This window comes from Meleagris gallopavo, chromosome 20 (assembly GCF_905368555.1).
Source record: "Meleagris gallopavo chromosome 20, MGAL_WU_HG_1.1, whole genome shotgun sequence".
NCBI lineage: Eukaryota > Metazoa > Chordata > Aves > Galliformes > Phasianidae > Meleagris > Meleagris gallopavo.
This window is the reverse complement of record NC_139423.1, coordinates 5648246-5674282: the sequence shown is the minus strand read 5'-3', so window position 1 is coordinate 5674282 and position 26037 is coordinate 5648246. Positions and strand designations below refer to the sequence as shown.

The 26037-nt window shown below is 56.1% G+C and overlaps 3 protein-coding genes across 5 annotated transcripts in view; 2 read left to right on the top strand and 1 right to left on the bottom strand.

The window, feature by feature from the left end:
- SLC38A10 (solute carrier family 38 member 10) overlaps window positions 1-20877 on the top strand; it is a 31017-nt gene extending 10140 nt beyond the window's left edge. For 2 of the 3 annotated variants that reach the window (XM_085240394.1, XM_010721422.3), the window contains 10 exons: window positions 1532-1634; window positions 1972-2154; window positions 4031-4142; window positions 4304-4410; window positions 8871-9024; window positions 14015-14185; window positions 14430-14888; window positions 15448-15570; window positions 17151-17330; window positions 17661-20877. In XM_085240394.1, coding sequence (XP_085096520.1) covers window positions 1532-1634; window positions 1972-2154; window positions 4031-4142; window positions 4304-4410; window positions 8871-9024; window positions 14015-14185; window positions 14430-14888; window positions 15448-15570; window positions 17151-17330; window positions 17661-18823 — 2755 coding nt within the window. In that variant the 3' untranslated portion in view covers window positions 18824-20877. The remainder of the gene's footprint in view (window positions 1-1531; window positions 1635-1971; window positions 2155-4030; window positions 4143-4303; window positions 4411-8870; window positions 9025-14014; window positions 14186-14429; window positions 14889-15447; window positions 15571-17150; window positions 17331-17660) is intronic. The other variant, XM_085240395.1, reaches the window with a different exon arrangement.
- NDUFAF8 (NADH:ubiquinone oxidoreductase complex assembly factor 8) lies at window positions 20870-21712 on the bottom strand. The gene is made up of 3 exons (XM_003211622.5): window positions 21341-21712; window positions 21145-21255; window positions 20870-21072 (listed from the first exon to the last, which is right to left on the bottom strand). The coding sequence occupies exons 1-3, from the start codon at window positions 21419-21421 to the stop codon at window positions 21055-21057; spliced, it is 210 nt and encodes a 69-aa protein (XP_003211670.1). The 5' UTR covers window positions 21422-21712; the 3' UTR covers window positions 20870-21054.
- Window positions 21713-21774: 62 nt separating this feature from the next.
- TEPSIN (TEPSIN adaptor related protein complex 4 accessory protein) lies at window positions 21775-26037 on the top strand. The gene is made up of 13 exons (XM_010721300.3): window positions 21775-21900; window positions 22214-22286; window positions 22360-22451; window positions 22538-22631; window positions 22780-22847; window positions 22966-23044; window positions 23360-23431; window positions 23538-23744; window positions 23854-24028; window positions 24276-24389; window positions 24544-24622; window positions 24759-24893; window positions 25191-26037. Exons 1-13 carry the CDS (start codon window positions 21859-21861, stop codon window positions 25677-25679), a joined length of 1719 nt encoding a protein of 572 aa, XP_010719602.2. The 5' UTR covers window positions 21775-21858; the 3' UTR covers window positions 25680-26037.

Genomic DNA, 26037 nt, shown 5'->3' with positions numbered 1-26037 from the left:
AGTTGGAAACGCAGAGAAATCATTTGGTCTGGACCAGTGTGCACGTACCTAAATATAGACTCCATCACTGCACCTACGTGGCAAGCTAAACCAACAGCAATGTGTTTTTTCCAAGGGTTGGGGCGATGTGCTGCCCCAGCCCAGGCAGTCCTTGTAAGAGTGTTCTTCTCAGCTGGATAGGTTTGATTTTGCTGAACCTCTGAATCACCTTTTGAAAAATACGTAATTGTGAGTTGAAACAAAGCTCCTTTCCCTTCAGCATGTAAATGCAGCGTGCATACAGTAAGGAAAAATAAAGGCAGCATTATTGTACCTTGAAAAGCTGACCTTAATTTACTTGGAAGTTTGAACCCGTTGGCTCTTTAGAAGCTGGCCTGTTGCTGCAGAGCTCACAAAGTGGGTCACTGCTCCACAGGTGTGCAAGATGGAAATCTGCTTCGGGGCTGAGGATGGAACAGGAGGACTCAGGGCTCCCTGTGCTGCAGCCTTCTTGTGACACCAAGCCCTGGGGGGGGATCAGGAGCACTCTGCAGGAGGAAACCCCTTATTTCTGCCAATGGTTATTCTGCTGAAAGTGGGGATAGGACAAATCAGTGCTCACTGCCCCTGTGAGCATCAGTCCTGCAGGCAGCTGGTGCTGTGTCCAGAGGAGCTGTGTGAGGCAGTCCCTGCAGCACAGGGGTGTGCTTGGCTCCTCGTGCGGATGCTCAGCTCACTTTGTGCAGAGCCCTTTGAAGTTCAGGGATTAAGGGTTAAGGATTTTGCTCCTCTGCCTGACACACTTTCTGTTTGTGGCTTTTTGCCCACTGGAGCTGGGGATACCCCCTTCCATCTCACAGGGTGCTCCCCCTCCTCTTGATTATTTCAGTAACATGAAGCCCGGATGTAGCCACTTGAATTCAAATAACCAGACATTAATGAGTTGCTAAAATATGCATCTGATGTCAAAAAGTACATTCCACGAGCTTTCCAAATCTCTAAGTACCCGAAATCCCAGGCAGTCAGCACTCCCAGCTTCCTACAAACTGAGCTCCAACAGCAGCACCGAAATATGACAGGCACTGCATTTAGTTCTGTTTGTTTAACTTTTCGTTTAGACAGTGTGATGCTCTAACCTTCTTCCTGCTTTTACTTTGTAAACACTGCGTTACTTTAATTATCAGTGCCGAGGGCTCCAAGAACAATAATCTCAGTGCACTGCCTGGCCTGGTGCCACTGGTGCTCAGTGGAGCAAACGGCCATTAATTTTGCAACACTTTTGAACCAAAATGTTTACATCACACTTTCAGCTCCACGTGGTGGGGTGGGGAGAGCAGGAATATTTTTGCAACACTTAGAGTTATGAGTGTCTGCAATCTCTTGGCATTAGCAGTATAAATTGTAGAATAGAGGCGAGTGTTTATGCTCCATAGGGGGAAGGTGTCAGGGAGGCTTTGCTGCTGGGCTGAGGCAGGGAATGCACTCGAGTTCGTTTTTTTTTTTTCTTCCTCTTTCTAGAAACTTTCCTCAAATAATTTACCCTTTTCAACAGTCAGGTCTTGCCTACCTATGATAGCTTGGATGAGCCGTCCGTTAAAATCATGAGCTCCATCTTTGCTTCTTCCCTAAACGTGGTCACCACCTTTTACATTACGGTAAGAAACTTCCCCTTCTCTTTCCTTGCCAGAAGTCACACTCTGGAGGGGCAATGGGGGGATGATTTGTTTCCAGATGGGGCTGGTTTCTCCTTATCTGTATTTATTCTCAAAGATACTTTGCTGAAAGCAAAATGAAATGGGGAATGATGCCTCGGCTCTGGGAGGTGTTGCAGCCAGGGCTCCCAGAAGGTTCCCTATGGAGGTGGCCCCACACTCCCTCCTTGGCACGTCCTCACTCCTGGGCAGTCATTGCCCCCCACCCTTTTGCAGAGAGCAGCTGTGCATGTGCTTTGGAGTCCAACCTCCCCTGCTCACCTCCCCTCCCGCCGGACAGGTGGGCTTCTTTGGCTACGTGAGCTACACCGAAGCCATTGCTGGGAATGTCCTCATGAACTTCCCTTCCAACCTTGTGACGGAGATGATCCGAGTGGGATTCATGATGTCGGTAGCTGTGGGGTTCCCGATGATGATTCTCCCATGCAGGCAGGCGCTGAACACCCTTCTCTTTGAGCAGCAGGTAAGACCTTCTCGTGTGGCCAGGAGCTGCCTTGATGTGCACTTAGGAAACTCGCTTGTCGAAGGGCTCCTGTGACTGTTTGACTTCTGCTGTTGGCTGCTGACCTGGGCTACGGTTGTGCCTTGGTTCTGAGGGGCTGCATTACAGTTTCTGACTCGTGGGTGGGTACCGCTGCCTGGAGGGACAAATGCTCAGCTCCCACTGCAGGTTAAGTGCCTGCTGTGCACAGCAGGAGCCTGATGGCAGCCTGTACATTCTGCTCTACTGACTGGTTAATCCGTGGTGCTTTGAGTTTCCTGTCCTCTCTGCAGAGGAATCCCGTGGGCAGCGGTGCTGGGGCTGTGAGCTGGGGGCCTGCCCTGCTGCTGCTGCTTCCCTGCTCGGCTCTCACGTAGAAGTGTTGCACAGTTCAGAGCTGAGGTGGTTTTCTCCCTCGAAAAGAAAGAGAAATGTGCTTTTGGAAACAGAGGAGCCTCCTTATTTCCTGCTGCTCCAGCTGGCATTCTTTTGCTGGCCAACTCAATCTCGCTTTGCATTTAGCTCAAGCTTCTGTTCCTGGCCTCAGAGCCTACCCTCATTTCTTCTGTGTGCCTGTGCTCGTTCCTGCTCTTATACTATAATTCCCATCTTCCCACCTTGTCAAAAGCTCCCTGGGCACAGCCTTCTCCTTTTGGGGTTCAGATGTCCCTTTCTCAGTGTCTCCCCGGCCGCGTGGTGCCGACACAGCGTGGAGCTGCAGTGCAGCACAGCCCTCTCCCACACGTTCACCTTTCCCAGGGTCAGATCTTCAGACAGCCGCTGTGACTATAGTTGGTCTGTCTGATTTAGACTGTGAGTCCCTTGTGGCAGTGGTGTGTTCTCCTCTGTGTATTGTACGGCACTAAGCATGCCGATGGTATTCAGTAAATAACAGTAAGAGATTGTGGGAATGTTCTGAGGCCTTTGTGTATCTGCATAAATAGAAACCTCTTAGGGCAGGAAATAAAACTTGAGCAATTTATAGCTCTAAATCCTGCCACTTCTGCCTGTGAGAAGCCCCCGGCTCTTTTCTCACGTTGGGAGAATCTGGGGATGGGGGAAGGCTATTGGAGCGAGGCAGTGGACGTGGAGGGCTGGAAGTGCCGGGGAAGCCTCACTTCTCCCCTGGGCTCCAAATGTGTCACTTTGCTTTTGTGTCCCATCTGCGTGCCCAGGAGCGTGGGGACCCGCTGGCTTTCAGGGGCACGTGGGTCCGTGGCATCCTGTGCTTTCCACACCTCCTGCTCGGGGAACGTGGGCTGGGACAGGAAATGGAGGGCATCTGGAAACCCTCCAGCATCAGCAGCTCCCCCGCAGCTCTGCTCATCCTCTGCAGCCCAGCTGGGGTGTCTTCCGTCACGTCGGAGGAGCCGGCCCACACACAGCAACGTGGTGGGAATAGCCCTGCTCCCGGAGGTGCTGGGGATGCCTCAATGCAGCAAAACCAGAGCTCTTCCCAGTGCCTGCTCTCCCTCCTGCCTTCTCAGCTGCGCCTGTTTCTCATGCCCTCGGCCCTGGGGCCACTTACAGCAGCATCACTGGCAGAAGGATTCGGATACAGCTGTGCAGTTCACATTTGGGGCAGGGTGAAAACAGCAGCTTTGGCTGCGTGCCTCCTGTCAGTCTTGTTTTGAAGGTTCAGATGCAGTCGCATATTAAAACTATTCAACTACATCTAGCTGCCCCCCAACCCCGTCACTGCAGAGATCACAGTGCTGAGGTGATGAAACTGCCCCTGTTCAGTCTGCCTGGCTCCTTTTACCCCACTGGCAGAGCCTGAGGGGTGATTGCCTCAGAACTGTGCAGGTGTGCAACGGGCTCAGTTCATTCTCTCCCCTTCCTACCTTTTCTCTTCCAGCAAAAAGATGGCACCTTTGCTGCTGGGGGTTACATGCCCCCGCTTCGCTTTAAAGCCCTGACACTGGCTGTCGTGTTTGGAACCATGATAGGAGGCATCATGATCCCTAATGGTGAGCGAGGGATTTGGGGAAAGGACTGTTCAGTGCTCATTCTTCCTGGCTCTGCTGGGTAGGATGGCCTGGCTCGTACTGCAGGCAGCTGCCAAGGGCTGCTGTGCTCGTGATTCTGGAAAAGAACAGCTCTGCTGACTCCTCTTGTTCTTCTTTGCCAGTGGAAACGGTCCTGGGCCTGACAGGTGCTACGATGGGAAGTCTGATTTGTTTCATCTGCCCGGCTCTTATTTACAAGAAGATCCACAAGAATGCACTTTGTTCACAGGTCAGTGATGATGCTGCTTGACATTCCCCTAAGCCCTCTGCAGCGCCTGGGAGCAGCGTTGATGTGGCTGCAGGAGGGCAGCTGCTCGGTGCTCCTGCTGTAGCTGCTTATCGCAGGTGGGACCGTTCTGCTCGGAGCTCACAGGGCTGGCTCAGTGCATGGTTGCCCCATTTTGCACAGAGGCTCTTTATATCCCTCTGAGCAGCGAGCAAAGCTTTCATTTGCTGCGTAAAATGCTGCCTCCAGTCTGCCTTCTGATGGGCTTCAGGTTCTGTATCCACAGACTGGGGAATCCAGGCAGCCTATAAAACCTTACATCTCAGCCTACCTGGGCTGGGTAAAATAAACAGGGCTTCTCAGCGATGTGGTTCTTGCTGCTGACCTACAGCTCTCTGGTCTCAACCAAAATAATAATAAAAGGGAACACACACGTAGAGGTGTTGCTTCAGGAATTGATCTTTAAAAGATTGGGGTCGTTCAGAGGCTATTAAAAGTTGAGCTTTTCCTTTTGCTCCAGTTTGAATTGGCCTCCTCGGGGACTGAAACAAAGTGGCTCTTTGCTGGGCTTGATCTCTCTGGTTCTGCAAGTACTGTGCTTTTATGGGGTCAAAATTAACATGCTTTGTTTTTTTTCTAACAATGACCGAATCCATGGCCTTTTAGCAGGCCTGTGCTCCAGCATCACCAGTCACGACAGCACTGATCTGGGAATAAGGTTTTCGGCAAACTGCGGAGTCAGCAGAGGGAGAGCAAGAATTTCTGTGGGTCCTACAGAACTAATGGCTTTTTCTGAGTTTAATGACTTGTGGGTTTGCAAACGTATGTGAAGCTTTTAAGCAGGGTGCTTTTTTTTCTTTCCCCATGCTTTCTCTGACACAAGGAAATAGTCCAACTTTCCAGCTTTCCCTCTGAATTCTGACACTTTGGTCCTAACTCCTTTGACTGAAACCCCAAGCAGGAGACTGAATGCCAGCCTGGATTTTTCAGGGAAACAAAGAGCACTTTCAAGTATTGCTTTCTATTCCGGCCGAGCCAGAACGTTTCTCTGCAGTGCCTTGAAACTGCACTCAGGGTGTGCTGAGCTCACTGGCTGCCCAAGGCGACTCTCAGCTGCCTGCAGTTGAATGCTGGGGTGCTCACAATGCGTGACCTGAAATGCTGCTCGCAGGACTGGAGATATTTGTCCTGCAAAAATCCCACAGAGGAATAAGGGCTTATCTGAAGCATCAGCCCCCGGGTTACCCTGGCATTTGAAGGGGCTGCTAGCAAGCTGTCCAGTCTTCTCTTGAATGATCCATGGCCTGTCAAGTTTGCATACTTGCTTTGACCGATGCTCTGAAGTGCTGCAGCAAGGGCACACCTGTCCTCAGGAACGCGTTCAGCTGCATAGCGCTCCGTGCCTCAGCTCTGAGAGCTGAGACCGGGGCCCAACCCTCTCCTTATCCCTCCAGGCCTTCTGCAGAGACTCATTTATTCATTCCCCGTAGCTCTTTCTTTGGTCTCCTCCTTCATTCCTGCTTCCTTTGATCCAGGCGCTGCACTCCATCAAAATGTGCTCCTGTGAAAAGTGGCATTCCAGGGGGAGAAGGAGCTGCCCTGGGCAGAGCTGTCCCTCCTCACTTTTCCCTGTCTGAACAGCACACGTACATGTTCTGCCTCCCCACCTGCACCCTTCTGAACATGCTTCCAAAGCAGCAGGTCTCAAATCCGGCTCTTTGACTTGCTGGGTTATCTGAACTCTTGCAGTATTTCTTCACGTGTGTTGGGCCACCTCTGGCTTCCAGTGAGGTCCAGGTTTTGTAGAGCTGGCAAGGTGATGCCAACTTAGGGTATGATACAGCACTGAAAGCAACCACGAGGGCTGCAGGGCAAGCAGGCAGTCCCAGACATTGGCTTCTGCCACCCAGCTGTGAGTTGTCACAGCCAATATGCAGGTTAGGCTGCAGCTGGGATCTACCTGGGGACGGTGTACTGCTGGAGAGAGCAGTGACAGCAAGGCAGGGGAGTTAAAAGCTCGAAGTGAGCCCTGTGGGGCTGTGGGTGAGCTGGGGAGGAGCATCCCCTCCTTGCAGCACGTTCCTGTGATGGCACAGCTCCGTGTCCCGCTGCCCTGGGGAGGATTGGCAGAGTACTGCTGAAGGTCGTGCTCAGGTCTGTAAACACAGCTTTGAACTTCCAGCAGGAAGGTGTTGGTTTCTCAGTGTTGACACAAACGTGTGTCTGAGAGGCCCCTCCTTGGGAGGCCGCGCTGCTGCTGTCCTGCTTAGGGAAGAGGAGCTGCAGAGGTTGCTTGGGTCAGGCAGCGCTCACTGCTGCATGGTGGGACGTTCCCCTCTCTGCTTTGGGTCAGTGCTGTGCATTGCTGTCGTGGTGGAGGAGCCGGGGAGGGACGCAGCTCTGCATTCCTTTGTGCTTACAGTGTCCTTCAGTGCACGGTGTCCAAAACAACACGGCTCAGGAGACGTCGTTACTTGAGGCAAACGTGGCTCTTGCTTTGTGCTGCTGGCTCAGGCGTGGTCAGAGGAGATGCTTTGAGCTAATGACACCTCTGTACAAAGTTCAAGCTTTCTTCTGGGAGGAAGCACAGCCAAGAGAAAGCGAGCAGCAGAGGAAACGGATGCGTAAACTTCCTCTTCCAAGTTCCTGGCCAGGCCCCAGTGCTGCTCTCGGGAGATGGGTGCTTGGTGTGCTGAGCTGCAAGCAGGAGGAGGCTGCGGCCAGAGGGATGTACCTCCTGCACAGAGTCTGTGTCCAGGAGCCCTTCGGTGGCTCCCAGGTTCCCCTCTCAGAGGCGTGGAGGAGATTTCCCCTATGGGAACAGCTGCTGGCTCAGAGCTGCTCTGCATGCTGCCCCTCTGCTTCTTCAACTTTCTTCACCCCAAATGCGTTGGGTGGTTTCTGCCTCTGCTCTTTCTCGAGACACCACTGAGTCCCTGCAGCCCACGCTGCTGCTCCTGATGGTCCCTTGAGCACCAACTCCCTCCCTGTTATTTTTTTTTGCACACTGTAGGTATCTCGGTGGAATGGAGCTGAATTACAGACCTCCACTTGGGTCTGCACCATTCTTGGGCTGGGTGAGGACAGGGGTGTGGGGCAGCCTGGCCCCTGGGAAGCTCCCAGATGAACTCTAAACGTTGAACAATCAGAGGGGTTTAAATCCACAACATTCAAGCCTGTGGTTCCCTACTAAGATAAGAAACAACAAAAACCCTTTTAAAACCAGTAGTGATTTCAGCCGTTTCCTACGGTTTCCCTTTTCTCCTACATGGCTCCCGGTTCCTGTGGCACCAGAATACATCCTCTTTGTGGAAATGCTCTTCCTCTCTGCTGTTGTTTCTGGAGGACGCCGGCACAGCCGCGTTGCTGCCAGGGCTGTGGGTCGTGCAAGGGGGGGAAGCGGAGGGCAGGGACCTGCCTGCTGCTCCCAGCCTGCAGGATATCTGCTCTTTGTGCACAGGGCCGGGAGCAGACCTTGCTTCTGTTTCCTTTGCAGCCCCTCTAAGATGTGCCCTCTGCTCCCTGGCTGTGCTGCTGATCCCTTTTCCTTCCGAAGGCGTCTCCTGGGCGCTGACCACACTGACCCCACTTCTGCAGCAATGGGGAGCCCAGCGCCAGCCCCATCTCTCCCTTTGGACTTCACCTTTCTATTGTGGGCTCCCCCTTTTATTTCCCAACTTCTCCCTCCTCCGGTAGCCCGTGGCAGCTCCTGTTGTGTTCACGTTCCCCAGTGGCTGTTTCTGCTTTTTCTCACGCTGAGCTGCATCCTCTTGTTGTGCCCCTTGTTAAGTGTGGTGTACATGCTGCAGGATAAGGATTCTGGGGAGTAAGGCAGGGATGAGCCCTTTCTGAGTTAGATAAATTCTTTATAAAGTCCTTTCCCTCACAGGATCCAGGTTCTGTCTTACCATATTCCTTCTCTTTGATCTCAGCTTTCTGAGTTACTTCTTAGCAGCATCTTCCTAGCTTCTACCCCATTCGTGGAGCATTAGCTACAGGATTGTGCATGGACATCTTGCTTTCATAGATAAGAATTTTTAAACAGTTCCCAGGTAAACCTGGCCTGTGAACGGGTCAGGTACCTCTGCTCTCAGCCAGAGCTGACTGTGCAGTGTTGTGTTGTAGCTGCTCAAAGTGCCAGGCAGTGTTCCCATGCAGCTGGACTCCTGTCCACCACGTGCATTTTTCTATTCTGATGCCCTGTCCACCTCCTCTTGAACCCCTCTGATACAGAGGCGGTCTTTTATAACAGCTTCCAGCATCTGAAACTGTTGTTTTGTGTCTCTCCATCCAAATACAAACAAACCTCTGCCGAGAGCAACTGTTTCCTTTTTCACCTCTTCCATTTCTCCTCAACTCTCCCTTATTGCTATGGGAGCTTTGAGTTGTTTGGAAACACTGTTTGCATGCAGAACACTGCACAGTGTCATTTGCTTTGCCGTGCTAACCAGAGTTCATTGCAGATCATCCTGTGGATTGGCCTGGGAATGCTGATCATCAGCACCTACACCACCTTGTCTGCCACCGAGGACACGCCGGTGAAGACCGAAGAGGTGGGCATGGAGCACCTTGAGAGAGAGGAGGACAGGATCGACCAGGATGCTGTCAAACTCCCAGGTATGTGGCTGCTTGAGTTGTGCTTCCAGCTCTGCTCCCAGCTCCGCCTGTTGTGAGCACTGGGCAATTCCCAGGCAGCTCCCTGCAGGTTTTGCCCAGGAAGGCTGTGCTTCCTGGGGTGCCCGTGGTCCCTTTGGGAAGGACAGGCAGGGTGCAGGGCTGAGGTCCTTTTGTGGGAACAGAGCGTGGATGTCCCCACGAGGTGACCAGCACTGCCCAAGGACAGCCTGGTGCTGGCTGACCGTGGCTGCTCCCAGCATGCTGCCAGCACATCGTGCTCCCTGTAACAAGCCATTCACTGCGCTCAAAGGTATGTAAATTTACGGGCACTGACTTTTTTTGGTTGTGAGGTTGTAAATTTGGACTCAGATTTAGCTCTGACAAAGCCCTTGATTATGCCTCAGCACTGTTTACGGGTCCACGTTATTTATTATTTGTTTACCATGGCCGTTGATGGAATTACAGCCGAACCTCCCTTCCCCAGCTGCAGGCTGGCCTCGCAAGGCCACCACGAGCAGGTGTCTCCTGACCCCGTGCTGCCCCTCCTCTGTGCCTGCGTCCTGTTTCTTTATTTTATTTTTTGCTCCATTCTGCTTGAGCTTTTTGTTCTTCGGGGGCCTTGAAATATCCTCGCCGAGATTGAGAACGGAAGCGAGAGAAGGGCTGTCTCTTCTGGAGCTTATCCTCCCTCCCTGTTGTTGGCTGGGTTCCTGCTGAGCAGCTCTGAGCGTCTCCGACAGCGGTGCTGCCGCGATAACATTCACTCCTGGGTCGCTGCGTCCCTGGCAGCTGAGGGGTTTTCTGCCTCTGCTCTCACAGCTCACCCGAGATGCATATGCCTTCCCAGGCACTGTGCTGCCCGTGAACTCTGAGCAAAAGATGCTCTCAATCCCTTAATCGTGCTCACTCAGCAGGGCTGGGAGGAGGGATGCGATTGAATTCTTCCGTCTCGGTTAATTTTGGAGCAGTAATGGCCAAAGAACAGCTGCTCGTTTCAGGAGGAGTCGCTAATGACACGCGTGCTTGTGGCTGGGAGGATAAAAGAAGTCCCATAAAGGATGGTGTCCGCTGGAGCTGCTCGATCTCTTTGCCACTTCTTCCCCATGTGAAGCATTGTGGGGAGCTGCACTCAATGGTTGCGTGGTGCCCTGCTGTACCTGCACTGCTCCGAGCTCGGCAGTGTCTGCACCGCCTGGGACTGGCTGCTGGGTTGTGTCAGAGAGTCAGAACCGTGGCATGGTTGGCTTGGAAGGGACCTTAAAGATCACCGAGTCCCAGAAGCCATGCCGTGGGCTCTCCTCCAGCTGCTCAAGCTGCCCAGCGCCCATCTATGGCCTCCAGGGATGGGGCACCAGCACTTCTCAGGGCAGCAGTGCCAGGGCCTCAGCAGGGCTCTGGGTGAAGAATTCCCTCCCAGGACCTGGCAGCACGGTGCCCCAGCGCTGGGGATGCACAGCTCTGCCTGTCCCCATGCAGGAGCCGTGGCCGTGCGCCGTCTGCCTGCTGCTGTCAGAGTGCAGGGGGAGCTTTATGGGCTCCTTTGATGTTGAGCAGCCCAGAACTGTGCAGACTTTCATTAAAGCCCTGCCCTGTGGGCCCTGGGATTATGAATATTAGAACATTGCCCTTTTATGTGAACACGTATTGACCGGCGAGCTCTGAATAGTGTTTTTACTAACGACACCCAAGTGCCCATTACAGCCCCAGCCTGTATTGCTTGAGGTTTACTGTCAGCAGCTCTTCGGGAAAGGTATAAAACCCCTTTCAGAAGCGTTCAGCTGCACCATGCAGCGTGTGCACGGATGGTAAAAGGTTGCTAAGCTGCCTGTGGAAGCTCATGAAGGCAATTATCCATTAGGAGAAAAAAAAAAAAAAAAAAAGCTAATTAGGCAATTTCTCTCTGTATTTGAAAGCACCCTAGAGGGTCTCATGGGGCGGATTAAGATTTTGTAATATTTTTCAGCTCCTTACTCCACTGCTGCTGCTTCGCTCTCTGCCTCTCGCCTTGTGCAATGTTGGTAACAAAGCCCCGATTCACGCCGTGATGCAATGCACCCTTTCCCCACTGCACCACGAGCCCCACACATCCACACCCCATGGGTGCGGGCTGCACCAAGGGTGCCCTCTTGGATGCTTTGCATTGGCCTCAGAAAGAGCCCATCTCGGTGCAGCTCCACCAGTGGCAATGGCTGCGTTGTTTGCTGGAGTGGCCCTGAACATGTGCGAGCCATGGATTATGCACAGCCCCTAATCGCTGTAGGAACAGCTTGATGCTGCTGCAGCTCTCCCCGGTGCTTTGTGCGAGCGAGCTTTTAATAGTGCCTGTGACACAGAAAAGGAACTATCAGCCTCCTGTAATTTGGGTTCGTTTTTACTGCTGGTGCGTCAGGAGACAACTGTGAACTAATTTCAGGGATGCCATTTGATAACCTTGTGAAATCTGTCACCGTTTCAGCCATCAGGGGGGAGCTCTCCTGGGCGCCGCTTGGCCGGGGCTCGGTGCCTGTGTGCCTGGGGGCTCCTGTGTGCTCCAGGCTCTGCGGGGCAGCCCCGCTCCATTCCTTCCCCCGGGGCTCCGTGGCTTCTGGGGGACCGGCTTGCTCCCATCCCCGCTTTTCTCCTATTATCCATTTTAAAATGGGGCTGCTCCTTTTTGCTGGGCTGAAGTTCAGGCGGGCTGTGTCCCAATGCTGGTGTGACCAAGAGGTGCTTCTCCCCGTCTCCTCGTGCTGTCCCCAAGCAGGATGTGTATAGGATGCATGGGTGCACAACTCAACGCAGTCACTGCTTCAGTGGACGAGAGCGCTGTGAAAACCACGTGAGGAGGGATTTAATGCCTTTCTGGGACCGCTGCTCCCATCCCAAGCAGGAGCAGGGGGAAGGGAAGCTTTTAGGCTGCTAATCATGAAATTTTATTGCAGCCTGGAGAGGCTGCTGGCAAACCACAACACATCGGCGCGCACACGCGCTCACAAATCAGCTGCAGAAAGCCCCAGCAGCCCCCCCACGTCCGTGAGTGTGAGCGGAGCTGTGCTGCGGGTGAGCCCTGCGCGGGGCCGGGCGTGTTGCTGTAAGCCGAGGAGCTTTTATAGCCTCTCAGCCTTTGCCTGTAAAGTCCAACGCCGCTCATAAAACATTAAGAGGCACAGCATTACTGTAACGCTCTCCAAAGGGACCTGAAGGGCGACTAGACAGTTAGAGTGATTATTACACATCCTGAGCAAAATTGTTCTCTGCAAACCACATACAGCCCCTCGTAGATTTCCATGCAGCGTGAGAGGTCGTTAATTCACGCCCTGATGATGAACTTAATTTTGTTTCCTGCTGAGCAAATGACGGCTTAGAGGCAACTTTGTCTTATTATGGCATGGAGACTTTGGGTTTTGTTTGTGTTTTGTTTTTCTTTCTGCCTTTCCCCGCATTGTTTTCAGAGCGCAGACCGTGGGAGCCCTCTCCTGATTTACGACGGAGCTGCTGCAGCCACGGGGCTGCTTCCACCTGCTGTAGCACACTGGGCATGGCACTACGGGCTGCGGGCACTGCGCCCGCTCTGCCTTAACTCCTCTGCTTCCCCTTAGCGTGCACAGCTTCCTTCTCTCCCCAGATTTTCCTGTTTTTTTTCTTTTTTCCCCTCAATCACCCTATTGCGTTATGGCCACCTCTGGTTGTGATTTCCTTCTGCATTTGCTGCGTTCTGCAGCTCTGATTTCATCCACAACGCAGTTTCCCCCGTACACAGCAATCTCCACGCTCCGCCAACCAATGAACGACGCCTTTCCTCCAAAAGAGTTTCCTCCAAAAAATGTTTTGCTGCTGGGCCAGGCTTTCGCTGGGAACATCAGTGGGAGCAGCGCCGAGCACCTCCCTGCACGGCCCTGCATCCTGCTGCTTCCCAAGGCACACGTCCAGCAGTGGGCACCAGCCCCTGCTCTGCGCCGTCCTGCACGGAGCATCCTGCCCTGACCCTGAGCCCTGGGAAGCCCCTCCGTGGAGGCAGACCCTTGGGATCGGCTGCGGTTTCTCAGAACACCCGCATCCTTTCCTCCCACCCTCGCTGCAGAACGTGGCCGGGGCGGAACTCAGGGCCAAGGACTCCAGGTTTCTGGCTGAGCCCTGCGTGCTTCTGGCACAGCTCCTTCTGGGCCAGGATTTGGCCTTTTTCTTCCCCGGCTTGGGTAAGGCCCACGCAGCTGAAGTTGTGGCAATCACTTCTTTCCCATGAGTTCATCTTGTAATAAATCGCACCAGCCCTGTGGAGGGGGAGGAGAAAATTGAAAGATGTTTATAGAATTAATTCCCCAAAGGAAATTGCGTGGAGGAGGGCGGGGGGGGGGGGAGAAAACTTGGGAATTTTTTTTGTTACAGAAGAAGATTTTTTTTTTTCTTCAGTTTGTAGGATGGAAAAAAAATCTGCAGTTCAACTTCAGCGCTGGGAAACAATTCTGTTTCCTCCTCTGCTTCTGTCCTAGGAGCAGTGTGCTCCAGGGGCCTTCCCCGAGGTCCCCGCATCCCCTGGGGCTTTGTCCTCACGGTCCTTCCTTTCTGCTCCCCAAAACCTGCTGCTCTCTTCCCTCCTCTTCCAGGGGAACGGCAGGGCTGGGAAAATGCTCTCGCACTGCTATGAAAATTGAAAGGAATACATAACAAAACAGGCGCGGAGCTGCTCTGCGGTGTTCTCCCAGCATGGGCGGGTGCTGGGGGCTGTGCTGGGCCCCCAGGTCCCCCATGCTCACAGCCCTGCAGCGGGCAGCCCAGGCGGATGCTACCATCTGGCGGCTCGGGCTCGCAGCAGCTCTTGCTCTGCACTGCTGCACTGGGGAAAGGAGCAGCGAGCAGAACAAAGCCCCGGCCCCGCTTTGCTGGCGCTGGGGGAAATAGAGCTGTCACGTGGAGCAGGGCTGCTCTGGGCACAGCAACCACCTGGGTGCTGCTGGGGGGTTGTCGGTGCGGCTGTGCGTAACCCCTTCCACTAACAGTGCTGCGTTTCCAGAGCAGAACCCGGCGGTGGAGGAGGCGGAGGATGACCGCCATAAACCAAAGCTGCTGGATGAGAAGGAGGAGATGGAGCAGCCACAGATCAAAGTGCCCATGGAGGTACCTGAGACAGACGAGGAGAGAGGAAAGCCAGAGGAGAAAGTGCAGCTGGACCGGCCCGACCAAGGTAAGGAGGGATGCGGGGAAGGGCCGTCAGCTCTGGGACTGCTTTGGGTAAAGGTTCTGATCTCTGCCGGTTGCCTCGTGGGCTGGGGATGCTGCTGTATGATGCTCTTGGGGCTGGTTATGAATGCAGCCTACTGATGAGGGAGCAGATGAGGGGGGCAGTGGGTACCCAGGCACGGCCACATACACCGTAAGCCCACTGGCACGGGGTAGCCAAGCCCTGACCCTGCTGCCGTACGCTCTAGGCATCGCCCTGCCCATGGGGGAAGCACATCGCCACGAGCCGCCCGTCCCGCACGATGAAGTGGTGGTGGACATGGGCAGGGAGCGTGAGGACTCTGTTGAGAACAAGCAGGCGCTCGGAGGAGACGAAGGAAACGCACCGAAGGCAGCGCCGCGCGAGCCAGCTGAGCTGCTGCCCCAGAAAGAGGCACAAGGGAAAGAAGTGATCGCTGAGAACCGAGGGACTGAGAAACCTGTAAAGAATCTGAAGAACGCCCCGGAGGTGAGCGTGCCGAAGGATGGCCGGCCGCCGTACAAAGAGCAGGAGCCAGGCAGAGCAGCGCCGGATGCCAAGGCTCGAGCTGCCGTGCTGGCCGGTGAGAAGAGTGCTGAGGCTGCAGGTGATGGGGAGAAGACAAAGCTGCAGTTCCCCAGGAAGGCGGAGGAGGTGGTGAGGTCCCTGGAGAAGGAAGCAGATCCTGGTAAGCTCCCTCCGCGTGGCTCTGAACAAATCCTCTGGTTCCGTAATGTGCCCCCAGTGACCGGGCAGTGTCCTTGCTCCATCCTCCAGCCCGGTGTTTCCTTCTAATTTCACAAGATGAGCACATGAGCATGCACAGCCCCTTCAGCAGCTGCTGGCAGAAAGGAGGAATCTGGTGGCTTTGACAGCTACTGTAATATCTGTCAAACAGTTGTTTGCCAGCCTGCTAAATGTCAGGTGCCGTGCTGTTCCCGTGCGTCTCCCAACTCACTGGGGATGCGGAGCTGGGAGATCTTGACAGGTAACACATTGCTAAGTGCCCATCTGAAAGTGACTTAGAGCCATTTGTGCATTTTAATTGGCTGAGGTAGTTAGCACTGGCTCGCTGCCACGAGTCTATAAGATTGTTAAATATTTTTTTTTTTTTATTACTTCCCTTGCAGTCATCAGGTTGAATATAAACTGTGCTGGCACGGGCAGGGACAACGCGATGCAGAATCACTGTAAAGAACCTCGAGCTCCTCCCCGATGCCAGCACCTGTTGGTTTGTTCATCTGCAGGTGTAAAGCCAGAGCTTCCCCTCCCGGAGCGCGTGGAGCCAGCTCAGCCCCAGCAGCTGGAGCAGAGGGAGAGCCGGAACGGCGAGGACAGGCAAGCGGAGAACGCAGAGAACAAGCTGGAGGGTAAGTGCAGGACGTGGGCTGCCAATGCAAGATTCCTCTGCAGGAGGAACGTGCCAGCCCTGCCAGGCCTGGCTCTGCTGAGCACATAGCTTTGGGCCAGAGTCACCTCGGCGACGGCAGCAATTAGTGCCTGTCTGCAGCTGACGCCTCCGGCGGAGGTTGGCACGTTGCTGCTGGAGTCCCTGGCACGGTGAGGCCGGCGCGAGGCCGTGAGTCACGGCTGCTCTCTGGCTTCCTGCTCCAGTGCCAGCAGCCCTGACTCGATCCGAGCACGGCCGGCGTAAGGCCGTTTGGATTCTGCAAAACACGGGCAGAGCTGGGTGCCCTGCAGGGTGGGGAGCCCGGGGTGCCCCCTCTGTGGGGCCGCGTGCCCACCTGGCACCGCGCTGTGACCCCAGGGCTGCGCTGCCGTCAGCGGGGTGAGGCCGAGTGCTTTGCTTTTATGACTGTTGATGTTTTGATGAAGAGTGCCTGTTAGAGCCCAGCCCGAGCGCTGGCTGAGGTCTGCTTCCCGACATCAAAGGGGAGCTGGGAGGCAGCGCAGCCTTTGTTTGCGGGGAAGAGGTGTGCCACACAAACACGGAGCTCCGTGTGTTTGCGAAGCTCTCAGCCAGAAACGCTTTGATTTGGCGTTAAACCTTTGCCTGCACTCAACCCAACCGTTTCCATGCTGCGCTGGGACCGGCAGGCTCGGAAGGGGAGATGGCAGAAATGCCTTCATTGTTTATTTTGAACCAAGTGCGAAAAATAAACAGATCGTGAGGAGTCAATTGTGCTCCGAAAGGCCGCGCTCCCCCCGCAGCCCGACATTCTGCAGCGCAGTGAGAGGGGAATTCCGGAGGCCCTCTGCTAATAGCACTGTAACGTGAACTGGAAATACTTCTCTGTAATCACTTTGTGGGTGATTAGCAGGACAGGGGTAGGCGGCTGTGCTGGGAAGGGATTAACGTGAGCAGCATCCCGTTTTAATTTAGATGGCGTTTTACAGGCTATTAATTTTGACATTATTTCCTTTGGGGCATAATGGTTGAGAAACACCTCGAGTTTGGGGAAAAAGCTGTTGGCTGGTGCAGGAGGCGAGTGCCACACACTCGTGCTCTGCAGATGGGATACACCCAGTGGCTCCCGAGAGGAGAGCAGCAGCAGTGCAGCACTGGGACCATTTTGTGCGTCGCGGAGCTCACAGCGAGTGAATCAACCTGAATCACTGCTGCTTGGCCTGAGCTGTGCTCTGCTTTGTGTAACTCGCTCCGTGGGGTCTCGCTGGTGGGCAGGATTCCCGGTCCCAGTGCTTGGAGCTGCTGGCTGGCGCTGTGCTTGCAGCCTGCCCTGGAGCTGCATGCAGGCTGCCGGCCCCCTGCTGCCACATGGGACCTGGTCCTCCTGGATGCCCACACTCAGAGCTGTGCAGGGTCGTACCATGGCGTTTCCTGCTCTGGAGGACTGGGGGCTGGCTTGTCCAGCAGCATTTGCAGACCAGGACTTTCCTGCTGAAGAAAGCCACTGCAGTCTCTCCAGCGCTGAGAAGTGAGAAGGGAGGATTTGGAGTCATGGATTTTTTTTCTTTTTTCTGTTTCTAGAAGCAGAGCAGGCAAAAATGCTTGATCATGCCATGCTGCTGCAGGTGATCAAAGAACAGCAGGTGCAGCAAAAACAACTACTTGACCAGCAGGCAAAGCTGCTGGCAGTGATTGAAGAGCAACACAAGGAGATCCACCAGCAAAGACAGGAAGAGGGAGGAGAGGAGAAGCCAAAACAAGGTAAGGAAACCACTGGGGAGCGTGAGCCCTCTGTGAGCTGCTCACTGCTCAGAGCAGCTTCAAAATCAGGCTGGGAGAGATCCAGGTCCCTCCAACACATGGCAAAATTTGGTCTGCAGCAAACCATTCCTGACTGTGTTTGAGCCCCGAGGTGGGGATCCCCTGTGCAGAGATGCTGCTGCTGCTCATGTCTCACCCTGTTTCCCCACCTGCCCCTTGGTGGTGGTCTCATTCTTCAGTCTCATGTTGTGCACAACGTGGTGGGAGCAGGGAACCTATTCCTCGCTGTAAAAAAAAAAAAGGTTGTACATGTCAGTTTTTCTTCTGCAGCAGAAATGCAACAGGAGCCTGCTGTGCCTCTCTCCAAGAGTAAGGAGGAAGAGAGCCTAGGAGCTAAGCAAGAAGCTGCTGCAAAGCCACTCGGTAAAGAGCCACCGGAGCACCCTGTGCCGGGCGCAGGCAGGCAGCCTGCTGAGTCAGCTGAGCAGCGCAGGGTGACAGCAGGAAGGCTGGAGGAGGCTGGGCACAGGCGTGAGATTCCTGGGGTTCCTCCCAAGGAGCGAAAGGTGCCACAACAGGAGATTGACAGAGCTGTTAGAAATGCCGCAGAGAACTGGGATCCCCTTCACGGAGATGCCCAACGTGTTCCAGCAGCCAGAAACCACCTAGAAAAGAAGCCCTTGGCTGAGGATGCAGGAGGAGGTCACGAAGCCAAAGCTGGAAGAGACGTCCACGAGAATTCCCTGAAAGCTGTGGAAGCAGCTACAGTTCCTATCCAAAGAGAACAGCTGGGGGCTGCCAAGGTTCAGGGAGTAGCAGGAAAGAGTCTGGAAAGAGACTCGGGAATAGACCTTAAAGCCAAAGCAGTGAGTCAGGTGGAGCCCAAAGACCTGGCAGTTGCACTGGACTCCTTGAATAAACGGAACATGGCAGGGAATGAGCAGCACCTACGGGAGCATCCGAGAGCTGCAGATGTTGAAGGGGCTGATAAGCAGCAGCCAGCCTCACGGGGGGAGATGGCCAGCAAAGGGCAGGCGAAGGAAGAGGATCCTCAGGAGAGGGTGGTGGATGTGGCCCGGGACCCTCAGGAAGAGCTCCAGGGCAAGCAGAGGCGTGCGGTTGGAGGGCTGGCAAATGGTGCTGAGAAGAAACCGAGCCCTGAGAACGCTGCTGCCCAAAAGCCGGAGAAGGGAGTGGCAATCCCTGGGGACCAAAAGCAGGATCACGACATCAAACCGAACCGGGACCTGAAACTGCAGGTGGACCTCGACCTGCGGCGAAGGAGGCGGGACCTGCTGCCTCGCCAGGAGGAGGAGGAGGAAGCCGCACAGGGGGCGGGGGTCTTCATTGGCCTCAACCCCCTTCCAGATGTGAAAGTGAACGACCTGCGCAGCGCTCTGGAGACACGCCTGAACCAAGTGGCAGAGGGAGCACAGCAGGTGGTCCACAGCCGGCAGATCAAGCAGATGACAGAGGCAGATGGGAGCATGTGAGAGGGTGGCCGTGCGCCGTGGGTGGCTCAGGGTGTTGGCCACGGGTGTGAGGCTGGCAGGCTGTGCAGGGGAGGCTGCAGTTCTCCGGCTGTTTGCTGCTCAGGCAGCAGTCACCGAGCCAGCTGTGTGTTGTTGGATGCAGCGTGCGATCCGCGGGGTCTCCTGCAGCTGCAAGTGCTCTGCGGGCTCCTGGAGTCCCTGCAGGGTCACACCTCCCCTGTGTGCCTGCAGAGAGCTGAGGAGGTGACAACCGTGAAAGCAAAACTCCTGCTGTCCTCTGGCTTTCAGAGGTTGCCATTGAACTTGGTTCCCTGCCAGCTTTCAGGGGCTGTTTTCAACATCTTGTTCATATCAAATTGCCTTCTCCCTCCAGCTGTCAGCTCCCCCTTCAGAGCCAAGGTGTCTGTCCGTGAGGTTCCCCTGCCTGCTTGGAGAGGCTTCTCTGGATTCCTCCACCCAGGGCTTTGGGGCAGGGATCTGGGTCTGCAGGAGCAGAACTGGGGAGAGATGCCTGACTCGTGAAGGGTTTCGCTCTGGAGCAGCACCAAGGCAGATTGAGTTGAGGACAGGCTTAGCTAATTGCTTTGGTGTTTCTCTTGAAATGGGAGCTGTTAGTCTTGCATGTTTAGGAGTTTAGTTGTGGTTTAGGGACCTAGTTTAGTAGAAATGCTGCCTTAAACGGGCACAACTGCTGCTGTTGTGCTGCCTCTACTCCCAGGGATTTAATTGGTTGGCCACACACTAGCAATAACGATGAGCTCTGCTCTCTCTTCACCCTCTCTGGATGCTCGCACTCTCATCTCTGCTTTCAAGCTTGACTTCTTCAGTCCAAAGTGCATTTCAAAGCTCATCCCGGGGGCTGCAGACCGCCCCCTCTCCAGCTTGATTTTTCTGCAAGAGGCAACTAATTAAGGAACAAAACACGTGGCTTGAAAGGACGGACTCGAGGGGCTTGGCTCAAGCATACCTACCTCTTCTCTGTAACTCGATGGAGCTGTTTGTTTTTTGTGTTCTTCCCAGCCTCGTTCCCATACTGTGTTTTACATCCATAGATGTCAGTACTTTGCCCCTAAAAATGTATTTTATGAGCAAGGAAGGGAAGAGCTCTGGTTTGTTGCAGGCTCCCAGACAGTGGTTCGTCCCATTGTTTTTTATTTTTACATCCTGACTTGCGAATGTAAGAAATCAAATCCCAAAGCTCACACTAGAACGGCTGACATTTCCCAGCCTGGAGTCTACAGACCTCATCACTGTGGTGGTTTTTATATCAGTATCTCAAAAGTGTCTTTGGTAAACCAGCCTCGTTGAGTTTGTGTCTAGCGAGACCTCCTGGAGCCAGAGCGTCACCAGGCCTGTAGGACAGACACACTGTTCTGTAACTGGGCCTTGGCTGGGTCGCTCATGTCTGCTCCAGCAGCCAAAGACTGCTGTGTGCCTGGATGTGCGCCTGTTGCTTGAAGGACGTCCTTGAGTTAAAGAGTCACAGAGCAACAGCTGCGACTCAGCCCCACTTCTTCACCAAGACCTCCCATGCCGCTTCCCCGTGCGTCTCCTTGTGACTGCCGTAGCCTTAACCCTCAGGACTTCATTGTACAAGTGAGCTTCTCCATCGCGCTGTCTTAAAGCACAAACCCAGGAGCCCCGCACAGCAGGGATTGGGCAAGGCAGGGGCTCCCGAGCACATTTCTCAGCGTGGCGACGACTTGCTTTGTCATCCCCCGCAGCACTCAGCTGCCTTTATAGGAGGAGGAGCTTCCCTTCTCACACCTTGTTGTGTGTTGGGTCCACCCCAGGCTCTCCCAAACCGCAGGACGAGGACGTGCTCCTGCCCTGCGGCAGTGCTGTGGATTTATTGCTGAACGTCTCTGGGGCGTTACGGATTTGTTGGCGTCGCCTCCATGAACACAAAGGACCAAAGATGCTCTGACATTCCCCAGCAAGCCAGGAGGGACAGCATAGTCCCTGCACGGCCTCTCCTTGCCAGGGACCGTTTGTACCGGGGCTGGAGGGAGACTGAGCTGTGCAGATCAATAAAATAAGCTGAAGCATCTGTATCTGATTTTATTTTTTTAATAAACGGGCCGCGGTTCCCACACAGGCACTGCTGAGCGGGGAAAAGCTTCTGCGTGGGGGGGAAGGAGCCCGGGGCCGGGGCCATAACGCCGGCCAACCCCGAGCTCCACCCCCCCGCGCCGCAGCTGCAGTCGCCGCTGTCACTTCTGGCACCTCAATCACTTGGCCGCCGCCGCCTGCGGAAGGAACCGAGTGAGCGCTGCTGCCGGTATTCTTCCCCACCCTCTGAGGCAGCACCCCGGGCCTACCGCGCGGGCGAAGCACTCCCGCAAGGCCTGGAACTCCCGCAGGCAGACGTCCCGCCGTAGCTCTGCGCTCCCAGCGGAGGCCGCGGCCACGCAGCGCCCGTAAGCCGAGGCCTTAAGCGGGGAAAAGAAAGAAGCGAGGTCACCGAGGCCTACCGAGGTGTCTGGGTCACCGAGAATGCTCCCGGCCCGGCCCCACCTGCTCCCCGCAGCCCGCCAGCAGTGCGGGGAAGCGCCGCAGCCGCGCTCGAGCCCGGAGCCAAACGCCTCGGCCCGACATCGCCTCACACGATGGGCGCCGCCATGATAGTGGAAGAACTGTTGGCCGCCCGACCTGCTCACCCACGTGCCCGCCTCCTCGGCGTCTTTATAGGGGGAACTCTGCGTCTGTCAGTGCTTTGCTTGCTTGGATTGGCTAGAGTGGGCGGCTGACGGCGTGGATTGGTTGCGCACAGCACCCGCCTCCTGACCGACTTCTGATTGGTCGCTCGCCAGAGGTAGCTCTGATTGGCGAAGAGGCCACTTGTTTACTTCCCGTCTCCCTCCCCTTTGCTGCTGGCGTCAGCCTCGGAGGCCGCTTCCGCCCGGAGCTCCGCCTTTCCTGACTGCTGATTGGCGGATCCGGTGAATCTTGCACTCTCATTGGTGCGCTGCGTTTTCCGGAAGGCGGAAGTTTGAGGCCGCATCGGGGCTGGGCAGGACCTGAGTCGGACTGTCATGGCGGTGCCGTTGCGGGACCGGTTGTGCTTCCTGAGCCGGGTACGGGCCGCGCTGGGGCGGGGGGCGGACGAAGGGAAGGGGGGAGGGGGGGGCTGTCGGGGGACGTGACGTCAATTCGCCCGTCGTGATGTCGTCGCCGCACCCCTCACCTATCCCTGCGCCGGGTCTCCTCTGCCCAACCTCCGTCCAGCCCCGCTCTTGGCACCGTGAGGTCTTCACCTGCAGGTGACGTGATGTCACCAAGAGAGCCCTGACGTCACCGTGGGGACGTGACGTCACCAGTTATCCCCTGGGGAGGGGGTGGTGGTGGTGGTGGGGTTCCGTAGGCAGCCCTCACCATTCCTACCCTCAGCTGCCGGTGCTGCTGCGTGGCACTGCGGACGAGGAGGGGCCGTGCCCCGGGTTCGTGCTGGAGGAGATCAGCAGTATCCTTTGGGGGAGCTGGGGCCGGGTGGGGGCTGGTGACGGTGTGAGATCCATCCCTAACGTGTGGCCCAGAGATCTCTCGTGAGTCGGCAGGCAGCAGCCAGTGCCTGCTGGAGTTCCTGCTGGGCCGGCTGCGCAGCGGCTCCTGCCACGTCAAGCTGAAGGTATGGCATTGCTGCGGGCTGGGGGCAGTGGCGGAGCTGTGGAGCGGACGCTTCACCCCAATGTTGGACCCCCAACACCCTGTCAGGTGCTGAAGATCCTGCAGCACACGTGTGCCCAGGGTTCACCCCAGTTCCTCCTGCAGCTGAGGAGGAACGCTGCCTTCATTCGGGAGGCTGCAGGTAATGGGGTGAGGAGTAGGGCATGGGGCAGGGGGCAGGGAGGCGCTCTGTGTTGGTGCTTCTATGGCTCTACAGAACAGCCTGGTGCAGCTTCTGTCCTGGCCAAGGCCGGGTTCAGCCCCAGCCTGCCCATCCTTGTGCCTTGCAGCATTCACTGGGCCCCCAGACCCTCTCCACGGCAACAGCTTGAACCAGAAGGTCCGGGCTGCTGCACAGGTGAGTGCTGGCCCCGTTAGCTCTGTGCCTGGATACTGCAGTGGAGGCTGGAGCAGCTCCCACTCCCTGTGCCTGGTGCTTCCCAGCTCTCTGCTCAAGCGTCCCTCTCACCTGGCAGGACTTGGCCAGCTTTCTCTTCTCGGATGCTCTGCTCCCAACGGTTACCACACTGCCTGCCCGTCCCCTGCCTCCTGCAGGTAAGTGCAGGCTGTGCTGTACCCCCAGCTCCAGTGCCTTGCTGTGGTCTGGCCCCCTCTTACTGCTTGCTGGTGCTCTGGGGCTGATGTCCCACAGCTCTGCCTGTTACAGGCTGAGAGTATTGTGTTGGACAGAGAATTGTACCCAGGTAAACAAAGGCATAGGCTGCCATAAGTGTTCTCTTCAAGTGCTCTGGCTCCCATCTCCTCCATGCAGTTCCAAAGGCTCTGCTGTGCTTTCTGGGGGAGGAACAGCAGCGAGGGGAGACCCAAAACTCCTCTGCTCTTTCTGATTGTGCCTCATACCTCCCCTAGGCATGGGTTCCAAATCCAGTCCGTGCAGCTCCATGCAAGGATTTGGCTTCAGCAGCGAGAGAGCCGGCTCCGGTAAGTGCCATCTGAAACTCTTGCTGGGCATTGCTCTCACCCTGCATGGGTGCTGCCCCCCGGAGACCTTGGGCGAGCATCTCAGCTTCCCAAGGCTCTTTCCCAGCCTCAGCAGGTGAAGCCTTGCTCAACACCATCCAGCGAGCAGCTGAAGCGGTGGCCAATGCTGTGCTTCCCTCACCGGAGGGACCCCGGTCTCACTGTGGGGAGCTCCATGAGGATGCCTACCAGCCCGTGACAGCTCCTTCTCCTGCCAGGAGCCTGGCCAGCTCAACCAATCCACCAGCAGCCACTACAGCTCACATTGCCCGAGGTGTGTCTCCCACTGCCTGAGCTGTCCACCCCACTGTGTTTTGGGATGGTTTGGTCTCCTTCTGGGGCCTTCTGGGTCACTCCCTGGTTTGCTGTTGCTGTCCTTACAGTGAGCCACCAGCCGGGGCTGGCGGGGGGCGGCTGGGAGGAGGCAGACAGCGGGCACAGCTCCCAGAACTCCTCACAGGAGAATGGTGACCTGAGCCGCACCTCAGACACCTACAGCAAATCAGGCAGCGACAGTCACTCTGGGGCCAGCCGGGAGCTGGTGAGCGGGGCTGAGAGGTAAGAATGGGGAATAAGGCACACTTCTCTATGTGCTCTGAGTTCTTTTGAGATGGTTTCTCCATCTGCATGGTGCCTTTTTTTCCATACTGTATTTTCCATCTCCTGGAGCTGACAGGCTCTGTTCTTCTGGGGGCGTTTGTCCTCCTGATCTGGGCAGCCCTCAGCCAGATAGAGCTGATTGCAGGAACACTGCATGCATAGGAGGGAGCGGGGCTGTCCCCATCACTGTGCTTTCCCTGTGCAGGGTGGATGCTGACAGCCTGGGTGATTGCCTGAGGGAGGTGAGCTTGGTGTCGGCACTGACCCAGGGTGCTAGGGTCTTCCTGACCAGGGAGGAGGCACAGCACTTCCTCAAAGAGTAAGTGCCCGAGATGGATGCTCCCCAGGAGTGTGGGTGTCTGGTGTGGGTTTGGTGGGGCAGCATGAGCCCCACTTGCTCTGCTGGCCCTGACTACAGGGCCAAAGTGCTTGTGGGGTGCTGCATGTGTCCATAACCACTGTCCCTGTGCCAGGTGCGGGCTGCTGAACTGCGAGGTGGTGCTGGAGCTGCTCAGTCGGGCCCTGGAGGACCCCAGTGACAATGTCCGCATGGTGAGTGCCCACAGGGCTGCTGCTGGTTTGCATCTGCCATGGGGGACTGCAGGCTCAGGAGGGACAGGGGAAGCAGCTCTGCCAAGCTTGGAGATTTTGGTGCCTGCTGCCCTGCTCAGCTCTTGTCTCCCTACAGCGGTCCATGAGCGCCATCTCATCCCTCATGTGCTCCGACCTGCTCGCTCTGGACCAGATCTTTGCAGGAACACGACAGCAACTGCAGCAGCTCAGCCAAGGCAGCCCTGGCCCTGTGGCCAACCGAGCAACCAAGGTAATTCCTGGGATATCCCCGTGACTCCTCCCCAGATGGTGGTGCTCTCTGGGTCTTGTTACCCTTTCCCTGGGGGCACCCCTTGCTACCAACCCCTGGAGTTGGTTCTGTGCATAATTGATGGGCAGTAATCATGTCCCAGGATTGTACTGCTGCTCCCAGAGCCCGCAGACCCTTCTGCCCTGTGGGTGGCTGCAGGCACTGATGCCCAGGTCCTGGGTCCCTGGGAGAAGACGCTGGGGCCAAGCCCCTCGTACTACTAATGCTCACTGTTCCCTATTTCACCTCTCCTCCCAGATCCTGCGGCAGTTTGAGGCTCTGTGCAGAGGCCGTCCGTCCCCCAAATCCTCACACCCACGCTCAGCTCCATCTATCCTCGCTGAGGGCTCAGCCCCATGCACTGGGGACCTGCTGACGGACATCCCACCCCTGCCCGATGAGAGCATCCTCCAGCCCCTGACTGCACCCACGCTCCCCGGCACTGCACCAGCTGTGGGGACAGAGCCGGCATTGGAAGCGGAGCCCTGGGAGCAGCCCGGCCCCACGGCAGTGCCTGTCCCACACAGACAGGAGGCAGCGAGGTTGGTGGGGGACGTGGGCACGACGGCAGCGCCCACCCGCAGCCTGTCCCTGTTTGCTGGCATGGAGCTGGTGGCACCGCCGGGCACAGCTCTCACCCCGTGCTCACCGCCTGTGGAACCGCGGACGTTGCCACAGCTCCAGGATGACACCATGCCTGATGCGAGCGACACAGAGCCCTCAGCCTTCTCCTTCCTCAACGCATAGCTGCTCCAGGGATCCTGCGGGGCTGCAGGCGATGGCTGTGGGGCTCAGCATGGGCTTCTCACCACCAAGCAGCCCTATGGAGATGAGGGCAATGGGGCTGCGCCTGGGCGCTGCCAGGGAGCTATAGGATATGAGATGGGGCCGGTGGCAGAGCTTTAAGAAGACTGTCACTGTCTTCCCGTTCTGGGAAGGTTAGGTGGACCGGCCTGACCCGTGGGGGTCCGTGCTGCGGACCCTGCACTCCTGGGGCCGGGGAAGCCCTGAGTTGGACGCAGGGTCAGAGCTGTAGGGGTCGCGCTGCGGTGATGCTGGTAGGGCCGCAGCCGGAAAGCACCAATAAACCTGAGCCCGGATGGGA